This window comes from Meriones unguiculatus, chromosome 15 (assembly GCF_030254825.1).
Source record: "Meriones unguiculatus strain TT.TT164.6M chromosome 15, Bangor_MerUng_6.1, whole genome shotgun sequence".
Lineage (NCBI taxonomy): Eukaryota > Metazoa > Chordata > Mammalia > Rodentia > Muridae > Meriones > Meriones unguiculatus.
In genome coordinates, this window is record NC_083362.1 from 3,165,388 (window position 1) to 3,182,387 (window position 17,000).

Below are 17,000 nucleotides of genomic sequence, written 5' to 3' on the forward strand. Positions count from 1 at the left end.
CTCAGTTCCTGGGAAAGTGTCTTCAAAGCCACAACTGTTTTCCCAGCTGTGGACGCTCCACCCTGGGAAATCTTTCCATGCCGTTACAAGAATAATTCTGAAATGACTGTACAAACACGCAAGCCTGCACCCCTCATCCTGGTATTTGAGTCTCCACACAGGAGAGCTTCCTGGAGCGCCTGTGTGGGGCGGGCAGTGCCCACCCCGCCTGTCAGCATCAGGGCGTCCCCGGGCTCAGCTGCCTGCCTTCAGCCAGGACCTGTGAGGCCTCAGAGCCACCGAGAAGGTGAAACCACCCGGCGGGCTGCCCCACACAGGACACATTCTATAGTCTGTGCAATCTACGGAGGAAGGATGCTGGGCAGCCACGACGCAGCAAGCCCTCAGAGCGGAGCAGAACGCTGGGAGAGAAGATGGACTCGCCACAAACGAAGTCCGAGCACCTGGAAGGATAAAGTGTGGCACTGCAGACGCAGAAACAAGACATCACGTGCCCAACAGCCCTTAAGACAGTAATTCACGGCACACCCACCCAGGGCCAAGAGGAAGAGCAGGCCTCTGAAGGACAGGCTGGACCGGAAGCCGGGCCGGGCTGCCATCAGGCTGCGCGCAGCTTTGCCCGCATGAAAGCTCAAGGCTCTAGCCCAGGCCACCCGGCTGCTTCCGGGACGGGACACACCCGGTGCCTGCGAACGCGACACTTCGGCTGCCGGCCCACGTGTCTCAGGTGTCTCGGTGTCACCTCGGCCATTTATGTTCCGGCAGTTAATCTTGACCGGCAAGTTGACAGCAGGCAGAATCATCTAGGAGCCAAGTGCCTGGCAATGACTGCCTGCGAAAAGAGGTTTCTAGGATCACTTGGGAGAAAGAGCGCTCAGCCTGAATGTGGGCAGCGCCATCCCACAGACCGGAGGCCTGGACTGAATAAAGAGGAATATTCGAACTCGGCACCAGCATTCATCTGCCTCCTGCGTATCTCAGGTGACCAGCCGTCTCACACTCCTGCCACTACGTCTCCCCACCACAGTGGACTGTACCCTGAATTCAAATAAACCCTTCTTCCTTTAAGTTGCCCGACTGCCAGGTATTTTGTGAACAAGTTGAGATAAGTAACTAATTCACTCAGCCCCAAAACCAACAGAGTTCGAGGGCCGGAGAGAAGGCTCAGCAGTCAAGAGCACTGGCTGTAGAGGACCGAGGTTCAAGAACCAGCACCCATATGACCATATACAACTGTCAGGTTCCAGGGCATCCAGCGCCCTCTGCTGGCCTCTGCAGGCACTGCACACACATGCTGCACAGACACATGCGGGTAAAACAAGCATTCACATAAAAAGAAATTTAAAAAAAAAAAAAAAAAAGCCCTGTTCTAAAAGTGTGATCAGCTGTGCTCTGGGCACAGACGAAGTCACTGTGACAAAGCTCTGCGTGAAGCAGGCATGACCAGCCACGCCTGAGGAGAAAATGACAGAAAGAATATAAGACATACTTTTCCATGTTTTTTGGTACTTTTACAATGGGTTAATTTTATTTTAAGGGGGGCAGGAAGCTTTGTTTTGAAAAAATTAAGAATGTGGCTGCTCTGTAACTGGGCTCAGTTGGTAGAGGGCTTGACTGGCATTGCCAGGTCCTGGGTTCTGTGCCCAACACTACCGAAATGGATGAGGAAAAGCTAGACAGACCACAGGACAGAGCTCCTGGAGGCCCCTAACCAACCCAACAAAAGCCCAGCATTCAGCAGGGGTTCTGGGGAGAGGAGGGGAAAGGAGGGTCGGGAATGCAAGGTCAGCCTTGCCAGTGTGAAACTGTCACGAAAACAAGAGGGTTCAGCAGGTAAAGGGCAGGCATGAGGAGCTGGGCCTGCGTCCCCAGGACACATGCACAAAGCTGGCCGTACAGCGCACATCCGTAATGCCAGCACTCTGGCGGAGGTGGGAAGCGGAGACAAGGGGGCCCAGCGGCGGACAGACCAGCTAGCTAGCCTGGTATTCACAGCAGTGAACAAGGAAACCTGCTAAAGAAAGTCTCTCTCTCTCTCCCTCTCTCTCTCTCTCTCTCTCTCTCTCTCTCTCACACACACACACACACACACACAGAAAAAACAAGTAATCTCTCCCCCAAATGCAGATATGACATTCAGCTGGGCGCCCTCCTCTTCCACTCGGAGACAGGGAAGGAGGTCGAATCTCAACAGCGAAGCGCAGCAGCCCCTCTTTGAGGAATCACCCCAGGGCAGAGCAGGCCTTTTCAGCAGTTGCCTGCCAGCAATGCCCCGTGAGGGAGCCAGCCCCATACCATGCCAAGGCCTGACATCACTGTCTTTCCACAGAATGATTTGTGGAATTCCCAGGGGATGGGGGAAGGAGGGAGACACACCCATTCTGCTTTTCATCTCTTTCTGTCTGGCTTCAGGACATGGAAAAAAAACACTTCATTAGTCCCCAACTCCTAGAGACCCGAAGCTTCTAAGAACCACCTTCGTCACCCAGCGGAGCCTCTTTCCCCACTGCACACAGCCTGGTTGGAACCGTACCCTTACCCTGCCAGGCATCCATGAGAAGACGCGTCTCCACGCCTGCCCTGAAGGCAGAGTGGGGCCTCTTCCCACCAGCACCTCCTTCATTCGAAAGCTGGACCCACGCAGGTTTCCAGGCCCAGAGCAGGGCGGTGATCGGGGCCGGGGGCCACAGGACACCCTTGGGTGAGCCGCAGGCAGAATGTCTCCCTCTCTCTCCCTTTCCTTGCTGGCCAGACTCCCCTGCCTGGAACTTCTAGGATAAACTTTATTTCACTGTGCTGCGGTGTGGGAGGGGCGCACAGGTCACCAAGAGTTTGTTTCGTTGAGTTGGTCTCTCCCCTTCTATCCTGACCTGAGAACAAACTCAGGGCAAGGGCCTGTGCCTCCCGATCCCTCTCACCAGTGCCCTCCCCCATGTGCCAAGCTTTCCACATGGGCTCTGGGGGGCAGGACTCAGCCCCCCCATGCTTTATTATGTGGCAAGCACTGTACTGACTGAGCCATCTCTCTGAGCCAATGTCATTCTCCTGACACCCTGCTAACTCACTCAGTGTGGGCAGCTGTGAACTTACTCTGTTTCATGTGGATATCTGACACAGTCTTTCACATGGACACACCTCAGCGTGTCCATCTGGAAACCACTGCACCTCTGCTGCTCTGCCCTGCGGGGTCGGCCACTCTCTCGGTCCACCTCTCCTCACACCTGCTTCCGCACACCTGCCCTCTCGGTGACTTCCCCCCAGCTGCACTCCACATTCGCATGCTCTCTCCAGCCCCGCCTCGTCTCTGATCTCACTGCTCATGTCAGATTCCACGCTCGTACTTGGCTTCCGGCGATTCTGGTTGGTTCTTCAACCCAGCGATCTGTTTGGTTCTTCAACCCTACCTCTTATAAGCTGGGCTGTCCTCTTATAAACGCCTGGACCGTCCTGGGCCCGGGCTCCTGAACTCGGTCATCCACCTGGCTGGCTGGCTTACAGTAGGGATGCTCTTCTGTCGTGGAATGTACTCTTCTACTCCTGTGGGGGTCCATGAATTCCCCTGGCCCACACAAAACTTCCCAACAGGGCCTTCCCACATGGCGGAGACAGGACAAATTTGGGTCCTGTACCAAAACGTGCTATAGCCCTGGGTTCCCAAATCTACATGAGTGATTTTCCGCTCTCAGTCTTGAATATCTCTAGGATTCTGTAATTCACACCAAAACAATAATAATAATAATAATAATCGTTCACTGGGTGCCCTGCAAGAGGCCAGAGCACACCTGCACACTGTGATTCACACTCTGAAGACAAGACTGAGGGGAGGTGCACACACCAGTCATCCCTTCACACAGGGCATTGAGACAGGGGAATCACAATGCTGGGACAGCCTGCAAGAATAAAAACCGTGTCAAAAACTGAGAGGAAGGGCAGCTGGGAAGATGCCTCAGCTGGTAAAGCCCCCATGCTACAAGCATGAGGAACCAAGTTTGGATCCCAAGCACTCAAGTTAAAAAAAAAAAAAAGGCTGTGCGCGGCTGTGCGTGGGCCTTTAGCCCCAGCACTGGATAGGTGGAGAGGGAGCCCTAGGATTTGATGGACAGCTAGTTTAGCCAATCAGCAAGCTCTGGGTTCAGTGAGCGATTCTGTCTCAAAAACAAGATGAAGTATGACTGAGGCAGACAGCCGACACCAACCTCTACCCTTGGCACACATATCTATGTGCATACACACAAGCGAGCAGACAAGCAGAGGAGAAAAGAGAGCCGGGAGCACGCCTTTGACCCCAGTACTCAGGAGGCCAAGCCATGCAGATTTCTGTGAGTTCCAACCCAGCAAGATCCTGTCTCAAGAAAACAACCAGTAATAGTAACATAATAGAGAGAAGACTAAAGGGAAGGAGGGAAGAGAGTGAAAAGGAGTCCCCTGTCAATGGGAAGCAGGATACAGAGTATGTACGCAACAACGCCCAGGCTGGTGTGCAGTTCACACTCTCCCACACACACCACAGAGACGGTGCCGGGGCACTGAACACTCCAAAACTCTGCCATGGTGCACCCCAGGGAGACAGAACTGCTCTTGGTTTTTCCTGTGCACTTTTCTGCACTTGCTAATTATTTTTACATCGATCATGTGCAGCTCAGGAAAAACAACAAACATTTTCCAATTACGTTGGCTGAGTTCTTCTCTATCAGGCTTGAGGACGCGTAGCACAGAAACACCACCCTGGCTGACCGAGGCGCACACTCAGAGCAGTGGACACTTCGGGACACAGATGGCATGGGGCTGGGGAGGGGGTGGGTCTTGTTTTCTTTGGAGCAGAGTGAGCACTGTCAGGTTTCCACAGTGAGGACAACTGGCCACCAGCTCCTCCACAGACCTGACCCCGAGCTGGGGACAAAGACGGAGAGGCTCCTGAGCTCGGGCAGAGGCTGGCGAACGCCAAACTGCTGGCTCTGAGTGGGGTCGCATGGGGGCCACCCCTAAAAGCTCCAGGAGAAAGAGAGAAAGATGCACCGCATAAACCAGGTCTGGTGGTACATGCCTTTGATCCCAACACTCGGGGGAGTCAGGCTCTGGATAATTGTGAGTTCTAGGCCAGCAAGTCCCCATCTTAAGAGAAGAAGAAGAACAGCAACAACTCCGCGGCCCACACAGCTAAAAGAGAAAAGGAGGGTGCTGCAGGCCCGGAGAACATCTGACTTGCTCAGGGTTAGTGATTCCCACTGGAGAGAAAAGAGCTCTCCTAAAAACTGCGCCATGCAGGAACTACACCCTGGCACTAACCACACAGAAACGAAAGCCGGAGACCACAAGCACTTATGTCAGTTTTAGTCCCAAAAGCAAGGATCCCATAAGCCCTCAGCCCTGGCTCTGTAAGTGGGTGAGGGCCAAGGCAGTGGCTGTGCCACGTGCTCTGGTTGCACGGGAACACGCTCACACAAACAAACACACACGGTACGGCAAACTCCTGAGGCCCTGCGGCTCAGACGTCATCACTGTGGGCCCCACACAGGGCACCAGCTGTCACTGAAGGGAACTGGGTGAAGGGTGCTTGGGGCCACCTTCTGTATAGTTTTGCAACTTCCTAAGAATCTACCAGAATCTGAAAAAAATAATTTCTAGGGAAACGGCGGGCATGCCCCAATGGTATCCTCCTCCCTGCCCACCCCACCCCCAACCCTGAGTGTCACTGCCAGCATGGCATGGGCGGGTCCCAACATGAGAGTTACAAAGTTTTCAACTGTCACTTCGGCCCATGGGCTTCGACCCAAATTATCCCGGGTTGGGCCGGCTCCACGGTGTGAAGGCAATGGCAGCCAGGCTACACAGACGCCAGCTTCCTGAGGCCAGTCCTGCTGCAGCCCCAGACATCATCAATCCATGACACGCCTCTGCCTTTGGCCTCCGCTAGAATCCAAGCTCTGCCTGCGCCAAGCTCCTCTGGGGTTTCTAGGCAGGATCCCTTTATCTTGGTTTGTACTCGCTTAACCCAGGAGCTGCCACCGGGGGATCAGTTGGCAGTAGCCCCCCGGGGAGACAAAAGATGGAGGCCAAGGGGCTGGCGATACACAGGCCCTGGACGGCAGCCTGTCTCCTGTGGGCTAGGATGACCTCAGAAGGTCACGGACCCTGAACACAGCACCCCGTGGTGTTTAGTCCCATCTGTGAAGACACACGTGCCGCTGTGATGCTCTTCAAAGCATCACTCAGACCCCACATCTCCTGAGCCCTGTGCAAAGCAGTGTCCATGGCAACCTCACAACAGCGGGGACACACGGCCCTCACTCCTTCCCACCGCAAGCCAAGTCAGCCCTGTCAGGCTGGGAAGACGTCCCTGCTGCTGAGACACTCGAGCTGGCCATCCTCTCCCTGGGGAGCAACCACTGGGCTGCCCAGTTAGGGAGCCAGGAGTCCCGCAGGGCAGGGCCCCCATCTGCAGCAGCACTCTATGGCAGCACAACTGGGTGTCGCTGGAGGGTACCGGCAAGGAAGGTGCCTGGCTACAGAGGCCTCCGCACCTGGGACCTCAGAGACACGAACCACAGGCCCTGCTCAATGCAGCCAACAGCCTGCCAGGCTGGGGAGCAGCTGGTGGCACAGTGCCTGCCTAGGATGCCTGGTGAGGGGCTGGGGGCAGGGCTCACCGTAGAGGCCGAGCGCAGCATACCATAGGTTCAATCCCAGTGCTAGACAGAATGAAATAAAACTAAAATAATAGAGGCTGAACACTTAGCCAAAGATAACTGATGAATGGACAATGAGTGTTAAGACAGATGTTCATAAAACGCTAAGTAAAATCACGTGAGAAATGAACACTTTGTTGTTGCTGCTGTTGCCTACGATTTCTTGAGTATTAGTGTTTTATTTTTCCTTCTTTGGAATTTTCTGGTTTGGTTTTTATTTGTGTTCAGTGTATGTGTGTGTGTTCTTCTAGCTTATCTTTTTACTTGCTTTTATTTTTAATACTTATTATTATTCCAGAATTTCCTATCATTTCCACCTCACACATTCCTGACACCAGCTCCTTCCCAGCCCACTCCCTCTCAACTTCACAACCTTTGCTTTAATACTGTTGCACAGAAGCACACAGATGTATATACAAACACCTTCTGCTGACCCATATGTACGTGGGTCACCCATATGTATGTGTGTTTAATGATGGCCACTTGGGGACACTTACCAGGGGGGTCCCTGTGCAGACAGTATCCCCTGAGGCAGGACTCATGTAACTCAGAGTGGCTTCCGATTTGCTATAGCCAAGGATAGCCTGGAGCTCCTGATCCTCCTGCCTCCGCCTTCTGAGGGCTGCCGGGATTACAGGCTTGCACCACTCGGTATATTTGGTGTATACCGAGCTGGCGATGGAGTGCAGGGCTTTGTGTGTGCTAAGCAAGTGCTTTATGACCCAAGGCAAGCCGCGTCCTTTAAACAGAGCCATGCCTGTCAGATGAGCACTAAGAACCACCCACGGTGGCTCACGCCTGCAATCCTGGCACAGGGAGGCCAGTGCAGGAGACTGAAACAACAGAGCCAACTGTCAGCTACTAAGATAAGCACACGGCCACGGAGGGGCTGCCAATCAAAAAGCCTCCCCCCGCCCTCCTGCTGGGTACGCTGTGGCACTGTTACTCTGCCATGGGTTCCCAGATGCGTGCACCAGCACCAAGATACAACAATCCTGGTGCCGGAATTCCCTGGAGAGCTGACGTACACGGAGGCTCACATAGACGCCCACGGCATGTCCCCAAGACCCCAGTACTCTAGAAATGGGCCAAAGGTCCAAAACGGGTACAGGGAAACAAATGCAGGGACCGCGCAGAGCAGGCGCCTACAGCCACCGAGGAGAGAATGGTCACAGGGGACAGCACAGCCAGCGGCAGGCTGGCGCGACAAGGTTTCCCACGGCAAACGTCCCGAAGGAACCCACGCAGCCTGGTGTGCAGAGTGCTGAGTTAGCCTCTAAGCCCTGTTAGTGCAAAGGGTGGCAGTGTGAGTCGGCTTCTGGCCGCTGCCATGCAGACTGGCACCACTCACCCAGGCATAATGACAAACCCAGGCCAGGCAGCCACTGTCTCAGCACAGCAGTCTCCAGGCTGTAAGATGCCAAGTCCTTCCAGATGGCCTAAGAAGCTGTGCCCACGTGCACGCGACTTTCTGAAGGGCCGCAGTCCAGCCGCAAAGCCAGCAGGTGTGATGGCTTCCATGCAGCCTGAGCCCACCAGGAGGGACCCACTTGGACAAGAAAGGTGCCCCAGGGGGCCTGAGTGCCACTGGCTGGCCATGGTCATATTCTTTGGTGTGGTGTGTGCACACATGTCAGAGTCCCATCTTCACCGCTTGTGATGAAGTTTGTTACCTGTGGCTGCCCTGCTGTGTCTAAGGTTTTTCTGACTTTTAAGTCTTTGGTTGGCAGAGGAAACAAACATAGTCAAAGGCCCCAGACAGCAATGTTCCTGTACTTTATTATTATCCTGGCCCTAGCTACAGCGTGGTCTCAAAAAGAACAACAAAAAAAAACTGTGTGGGGGAGGGGAGGCTCCGTTCCCTTCTCCAATGACTACGCATCCAGCCCTACTGGTCCTGGGATGGGACAGTCTGGTCCCCACAGCTGACCTACTGCCACCACCCTTTCGCCAGCATTCACTGTGTGATGCAGGGAGAGAAGGAGGCAGCTTCGGAAACACAGCCACTTGCTGGCTTGCCCCAGCTCAAACGGGTGCCAGGGGAGCCAGTGTGGCCCAGCCTGGGGTCCAACCCGCCCTTCCCGAGAGCAAGTGCCACCTTCAGCTTCATCCGCAGATCTGCTGTGGGCAGTCTGTCTGGAAAGACTGAGGCAGAGGTAGAACCTAGGCTCCAGGACAGACTTCCCACAGCAGACACGGACAAGATGGCTATGGTCCAGAGCAGCACCGAGAGGAAGACACTGCCCCCACTAAGGCCCACACATATGCTGCCTGTGGAAATCCAGGAACAACAGGGCCAGAGCCTTCTCAGACCAGCAGCCAGAAATCAGGAACCAAGATGCCAGGTGGGTGTCTGAACTCTCTCCTTGTCAGGGGAACCACAAACCACTCACTTCTCCAGGGTTCAGGGTTAGGGCTGGCGCAAGCACGGGCTGGAGCAAGGTGCCCACGCCCTCCAGGCCTCGGCACCAGGACCCAGAGGGCCATGGCCCAAGCATGCAGCAGCTTTACAGGGCCCAGAGCCCCAAGTGGAACTTGAGCTCCATGGAAACCACTCCCCAAGGGGCAATGAAGTTCCCAGCACTTGGGGACACTTGGGCGGTCTTGGCGCAGGCACAGAGCGCTGAACTGTGGGAAGTGGCTGCACAGGGCCTGGGAGCTCCCCACGTGGACAGTTCTAGGAGGACAATGGAGTGGCCCAAGTAAGGACAGAGGCTTCTTCCTTCCCTGCTGCAGAGTCCAGAGGTTCATCTGGAGCCACAGGGGGAAAGGACCAGAGCAACAGAGTACTTTTCCATGAGTTCCTGGGTGACTGGACTGCAGGGCTGCGGGCCTTGAGACCCATCCTTCTTGAACACTTAGGTTCAGCTCTCTCTACTTTTCCTCTAAAAAATATGCCTGACGCATCCTTCTGACAATTTCCCATGAGAGCTGAAGGAAGAAATGTTTTCGTCCACAGAGATCAGCATTCTTAAGCAGGAAAAGGCCTCATTCTGCATGCAAGACTGGCCTCCAGAAACACGAGAAAAGCTCTAAGGACCTGAGTACCCAGCTACAGCCCTACATCACAGCGGCACAGAGAGGGGCTGCCCCCAACCGAGGACCGCACCCTGGCCGTCTCTCCTGCTTCCTTTTAGCAGGAGTGTGGCTGCCGACCCCTGCTGCCAGTCCCCTGCTGCCCAGGCTGCCAGGAAGCCACTGCCCCAGAAGACCAGTGCGCTCGGGCCTCCCCCAGAGACCCGTGGAACAGCCAGAGCTCCTAAAGCCACGAAAGCAAACACAGCCTGCGGCTCTCCTGGAAACTCCAGGCTCTGAATCAGACCAAGATGCAACACAAGGAGGACCTGAGGACGTGCCTGGAGCACTTCCTGAAGCCCACGGCAGGGGCAGCTCTCGCGAAAACATTGTTTTCTGCAAGTGGGGAGGCTGAGACCAGGCATGTAGCTGAGCTCCCACTTAGCATGGGCCAGGCCCTGGGTTCCAGCCCCAGTGTGGTGGGATAGAAAGGCTGGGTATAAAATCACACACTTCAGAGGCAGTGGGTTTGCATATTTGAGGCCTGTCTGAGCTATGTAACGAGAGAACTACAAGTCCCACAAAGCCCAGCCCTGGAATCTGGATCTGACCAGGGTTTATTTCATGTTAACTGACAAATCTGGGAAATTAGTATCTGATGGTGTCTAGAGGGCCTGAAGCACGCGTGCACGCACACACACACACACACACACACACACACACACACGCGCGCGCGCGCGCGTGCGCGCGCGCACAAAGGCTCACTGTCAATGAAAGAGTTTAATGCCTAGAAGTTCCAAGGTAACGAAAAGACGTTAAATGTTGAAAGTGAAACACATCTATGGCCGGCAATACAGCCTAGCAGCGCTTGCAGCCAGCAACGGTGGGAGAGCACTGAGTTAGCCTCTGACCTAAACACACACACCATGAAGGCACATGCAGGCAAACATAAACAAATGTGAAAAACAAGCCAAAATCTTTACACTTAAATGTTATCTGCAGACGCACGGCAAATACAGGTCATATGGTGAAAAACAAACCTACGTAACATTGGGCAGTGCCCGCACCCTCTCTCAGTGGGTGCCACAGTCAGTCATTTGGGCCAGTAGGATGGCTCACTGGGTAAAGATGATTGCCGCCAAGCCCGACTGACAACCTGAGTTTGATCCCTGGAATGTCATTACGGAAGAAGAGACTGGACTCTGGCATCTACTGACCCCCAGACAGGCACCAGGGGTGTGAGGATACACACACGAGTAAGTAAACGCGAGTAAGGCTTTTCTCACAAACACGGAGGATTCTGCTTGTTTTCTGGTGCAGGGCCTCCCACATGCTAGGCAAGCGCTCTAGTCCCTGCTCTTGAATTTTTAGACCCTAGGCACACACCAAATCAGAAAACTTCCCGGGAGTACAGGCAGGAGGCCCGAGCGCCCAGACCTCCTCCTGGCCAGTCCACAGGAAACGTGGGTGCCCGCACAGCAGCCATGTCTCATAGCTGCGTCAGGAAGCGGCGAGCAGACCCGTGTGGCTGCTTACCTCGGGGCCGGCTGCCTCTTTGCAGGGCTTGGCTTCAGGTGCACTCGGCGTCTCTTCTGCCGGAGTTGCCTTCTGCTTTTTACTCTTCTTCCCTGAGTCTTCAGGACCTTTCCTCTTGTGTTTTACCATCCTGGAAGAGACAGCACAGGCCAACCAATGGCAGGAAGGAAGAGCCTGGTGTAACAGAGTGCTGTATTGTCACACAGGGTGGAGAGGACGCTTTCTCAGTACAACAACAACAATTTAATTCTTTAAATTAAAGAAGCCAACCAGAGCAATGGCTGATGACAAAGTGTTTCCTTTGCAACCAGGAGGGCTTAACTTTGAGTGCTGGAACCCATGAGTTAAAAAAAAAAAAAAAGAATCAGGTGTGGCAGCGCAAAAGCCAGGGAAGGTGAGGTGGAGACACAAGCATCCCCCAAGCACACTGTCTAGCCTAGCAGAGCTGGTGAGCTCCAGGCTTAGTGAGAGACTACATCTCAAATCCCAGCACTCGGGAGGCAGAGGCAGGGGGATCTCTGTGAGTTCGAGGCCAGCCTGGTCTACAGAGTGAGTTCCAGTCAGCCTGGCCTACACAAAGAAACCTGTCTCAAAACAAAACAAAACAAAACAAAATTTAAAAATTAAAAAAAAAAAAAAGATGGAGATCAATAAAGATACCTGATGGTCCTTCCACCTGCACATACATGCACTCAGGTGTGCGTACACACATGAACATACAACATGTGTGCACATATGTGTGCACATGCATGAACACACGTACATACAAAATATCAAACATTAAAGTTAAGATCAAAGCACACGGCACTGTGGGTCAGCAATGGCCACTGTCTTCCAGGAGTTCCCCTTTAACATGAACGCCTAAGTTTTCCTTCCCTTTGATTTTGGGACAGGGTTTTGCTAACTGGTTCAGGCTGACCTCTTCAGCTCACTATGCAGCCTAGGCGGTTATTGAACTTGTGAGCCTGCAGCCTCCACCTGGACGGCAGGCCTGGGTCGAGATGCCTGAGGCTGTGTTTCCAACTCTAAAGCAACCATGGATCAAAAGTTTAGGAGCAAAATCCAGGCACAGTGGCACACTCTTCTAATCCCTGCACTTGGGAGGCAGAGGCAGGTGGATCTCTGGGGGTTCCAGGTTAGCCTGGTCTACATAGGGAGTTCCAGGACAGCCAGGAATGTAGACAGACTCTTTCAAAGAGAGAGAGAGAGAGAGGGAGAGGGAGAGAAAAGAAAGTGAAGAGAAGATTAGGAGCAACACCATCTTTACTGACTATCACCAGCTTGCGAAGGTAATCTGCCTATTCCTTAATCAGTGCATATTAGAAGGCAGTTTCATCTTCACCAAATCTAGGCTAAGTCACAACCCTTTGCAAGCTGTGACCAGTATTATGCCCCATCCATGGGTACAGAGGCTGAAAGATCCTGAAGGGCCTGAGATGTTCCTCTCTGCGCTAGCCTGGTCTACAGAGGGGGTGCAGAGCCCAGGGCCGTTCCTAAAACCTGAATGGAGCTAGACTTGAGACACGGAGACAAACCAAATCACAAAGTCTGCCTCCTCACACAGCAGGGAACCCCAGAAGCCATGAATGTAAAACCAACCTGTAGGGCAGGGATGGTAGCCTGTGATCCCAGCACCTGGGAGGCTGAGGCAGGATTGTCACTAGTCCATGGCTGGCCTAAACTATACAGCCAAGAGCCTGCCTCTCTGGCCACGGTGGCACATATCTGTAACCCCAGTACTTGGGGCTCAGGAGTAGAAGGACCATAAGATGTTCAAGATCAGCTCAGAATGGACAAGTAAAAACTTAAAACAAAACAAAACAATGACCCAGCACTCGGTAAACAGAGGCAGGTGGATCTCTGTGAGTTGAAGGCCAGCCTGGTCTACAGAGTGAGCCCAGGACACCTAGGGCTACACAGAGAAACCCTGTCTCAAAAACCAAAAACCAACCACCCCCTCAAAAAAAAAATAATGATTATAGGGCTGGAGATCTACTGAGTGGTAGAAAGGTCCCAGATGTGAAAACAGGAAAAGAGAAAAGGAAGAGAAAAAAAAAATCGAAAAAGAGAGGAAGGAGCAGCACAGTGGGGAGCATGGGAGAGATCTAGAAGCCGGGGCACACCCAGAGAACAGATGGGCAGCCATGTAACCCTTGTTTGTGGGGCAGAGCCTCGAGCATGTCCAGCAGACCTGCAGCCCAGGCTGCCGGGCATCGGGGCATCCCTGGCCCGCTTGGGGCCGATGACAGCACACGGAAAGAATGTTACTACTCTAGAATCAGAAAACTCCAAGCTCTCGCTATATATTTTTAATTAAGCCTCCTTGTTTGAAAAGAAAAAAAGAAAAAGAATATTTGAAGCCAGAGGCTACAAATTTCAATTAGCGGTATAATAAGAAATCTTAAAAGAAGGACAGAATGTTGACACAGGGGCACTGAAAATAGGGTGGTGACGCCAGCCAATTACCTCGTTAGAGAAATAAGAAAAGTTCAGCAAATATTTGCACACTGCTTAGGCGCGAAGGAGGCCTGAGCTCACCCTGGAAGTCCGCATTAAAGAGGCAATCACGAAGTCTATTTGCGAAAAGAAGGAAAGAGATGGTTCTACCCTACGGTACGGGGTTCTACGGTACGGCAGCTCACAACTGAGTGTTCTAGAAATACCTGCTCTTGCTCGTGGTCAAGTGACTTCCAGCGAGAGTGCCAAGACAACTCAAAGAGCGAGCTATTCACCAGGAGCAGAGGACAGCTGGAGAGCCAGGGGGAGCCACGCCAGGACAGACCACGCCCCGCATGTAAAAGAGCCAAAGCCTAAATACACAAGACGGGGGTCTCACAGTGTAGACCAGGCTGACCTTGAACTCACAGAGATCTGCCTGCTTCTGCCTCCTGAGAGCTGGAATTGAAGGCGAGGAAAGCTGCATTTAACGGGCCAAGCCTAAAATTCTTAAGATTTCCCGAGATGAACCCCATGGCCCTGGAGAACACTCTCAGATAAAATACCAATAACTAGACAGTCTACGAAAGACTAACCTGGACTACAGCACAACTGAAAACTTCTGCCTTGGGCTGGAGAGAGGTTCAGTGGTTAAGACCTCTTAGAGAAGACCCAAGTTCAGTTCCCAGCCCCTGTGTCAGGCAGCTCACAACCAACTATAACACCTCTGGACACACACAACTAAAAATTGAGTATACAGGGGCTGGAGGGGTGGCTCAGAGGTGAAGAGCACTTACTACTCGTGCAGAGGACCTGGGTTCGGTTCCCAGCACCCACATGGTGGCTCACAACTGCCTGGAGCTCTTCTATCACCACCTCCCCCTGATGCACACCACTGTATCCAGCTTCTTATGTAGGTCCCGGGAATCGAACTCAGGTCTCCAACTTGTACAGCAAGCGCTCTTACCCACTAGAACTCCAGCTGTAGGAGAGGTCTGATGCATCTTCTGACCTTTATGGGACCCTACACACAAGGTACACATACCTACACTCAGCTACACACACACACACACACACACACACACACTCACACACACACAAATAAGCAATTTTTTAGAAAATTACAATAATAAAACAAATTTAAAAGCGTCTAACAAGCAACCAGTGCTGGCAAGAAAGACAGCTCAGAGCATGGGGGGCGTGTCTACCAATCACACGAATAACAAGAAATTTGCACGTAGTGCCTGAGAAGAACTTTTTGGTTTCGAGACATGATTTCTCGGTAACCCTGGCTGTCCTGGAACTCCCTCTGTAGACCAGGCTGGCCTCGAACTCGAAGGGATCCGTTTGCCTCTGCCTCCAAAGCACTGGGATTAAAGGGGTGCACTGCCACCACCCCAGGTGAGAACTCTGGTAATTAACATTGGGGAGTGGGGGTGGGGCAGCAATATGGCTCAGCAGGTGAAGGCACTTGGCACTGAGCCCGACAACCTGAGTTCCATGCCAGCCTAGCCTAAGGTGAGTTCCAGGCCAGTGAGAGACCTGGTCACAGAAATAAAAGGTGGATGGCCTCTGGTGAGCACCTAAGATTGACCTCTGGCACACACACACTGCGAGTCTGAGAATGGGCAAAGATCTTGAACAGACACGGAAGAACATGAAAGATGCCCACCTTCACTAGCCATCTGGGAAATGAAAACCAAAGACACTGGCTGCTTCATGCAGCCCCTAAAATATGAAGAAGACAGGGCAGGACTTCTCAGCGGGTAAAAGCTTGCCACACATCTTGACGACCTGAGTTCGATCCCTAGGACTTACATAAGAAACTGGCTGCGGCGGTGTGCATCTCTGACCTCACCTCGGAGACAGAAGAGTAAGCCTGGGGGATGCAGTGCAGCCGCAGAAACCAGAAAGACCAAGCCTCCACAAGGTCAGGGAAGCTCCCTAGATCCGAGATTCCCGTTCTGACCTGTCAACGTCCAGAGCCTTGAGTGACACCGATACATAAAAGGAAACCAAAGAATCTTTTCGCTTTTTTGAAACAGTGTCTCACTCGGTGGACAAGGCTGGACTGGAGCTGCCAGCAATTCTCCTGCCTCAGCCTCCAGGATGCTGAGATTACAGCCGTGTACCGCCGCACTTGTAAGAATGGATAGAAGGACTGTTGGCTGCATGGATAGATGGGGAGGTGGCTGGGTGGATGAAGGATGTGGATGGATGGGGAGGTGGCTGGGTGGATGAAGGATGTGGATGGATGGGGAGGTGGCTGGGTGGATGAAGGATGTGGATAGATGGGGAGGTGGCTGGGTGGATGAAGGATGTGGATGGATGGGGAGGTGGCTGGGTGGATGAAGGATGTGGATAGATGGGGAGGTGGCTGGGTGGATGAAGGATGTGGATAGATGGGGAGGTGGCTGGGTGGATGAAGGATGTGGATGGATGGGGAGGTGGTTGGGTGGATGAAGGATGTGGATGGATGGGTGGATGTGTGGATGGATGGATGGGTGGATGGGTGTGTGGATGGGTGGATGGATGAGTGTGTGGATGGGTGGATGGATGGGTGTGTGGATGGATGGATGGATGGATGGGTGGATGGGTGTGTGGATGGATGGATAAGGAGTGAAGGTTTAAGTGGGTGGATGAAAGATGTGGGTGGGTGGGTGGGTGGGTGGGTGGCTGGGTGGATGGATGGATGGATGGATGGATGAATGGATGGATGGATGGATGGATGGATGAATGGATGGATGGATGGATGGATGAATGGATAGGTGGGTGATGGATGGATGGGTGGGTGGGTGGCTGGGTGGATGGATGGGTGGATGGATGGGTGGGTGGCTGGGTAGATGAAGGATGTGGATGGGTGGATGGGTGTGTGGATGGATGGATGGATGGATGGATGGATGGATGGATGGATGGATGGATGGGTGGATGGATAGGTGGGTGATGGATGGATGGGTGGATGAATGGACAGGTGGGTGGATGAGGAGTGAACGTTTAAGTGAGTGGAGGGGTGGGCGAATGGATTGGCGGATGCATGTATCCATAGGGGTAAATGGGTAGGTGGGTGGCTGACTGGATCTAAGGAGATCCTCGTACAGGGCCAGGCAGACACGCACAGCCAGCCCCAGGACGCCGTCTCCCCGGCGGCTGCAACCCCCCCGCACCCGCCGACCACGCACCTGCAGGCCCACTCTCGTACACCTGTGCCACGCGCCTCCAGCACCAGCTAGGCAGGTTCCGCGCCGTCCCGCCCTCGAAGAGCGGAGCTGTCCATTGGACAGAGCCCACGTCCGTCTTCCAGCCAGCCAATAGCCACCGCATGGGCGG

At 53.5% G+C, this 17,000-nt stretch overlaps 1 protein-coding gene across 2 annotated transcripts in view; it reads right to left on the minus strand.

Moving 5' to 3' along the window:
* C15H7orf50 (chromosome 15 C7orf50 homolog) overlaps nucleotides 1-16,975 on the minus strand; it is a 96,121-nt gene extending 79,146 nt beyond the window's left edge. The window contains exons 1-2 of one of the 2 annotated variants that reach the window (XM_060367984.1): nucleotides 16,853-16,975; nucleotides 11,238-11,411 (exon numbers count right to left, since the gene is read on the minus strand). In XM_060367984.1, the coding sequence (XP_060223967.1) occupies nucleotides 11,238-11,366 (129 nt within the window). In that variant the 5' untranslated portion in view covers nucleotides 11,367-11,411; nucleotides 16,853-16,975. The remainder of the gene's footprint in view (nucleotides 1-11,237; nucleotides 11,412-16,852) is intronic. The other variant, XM_021640737.2, reaches the window with a different exon arrangement.
* Nucleotides 16,976-17,000: the final 25 nt, after the last annotated feature.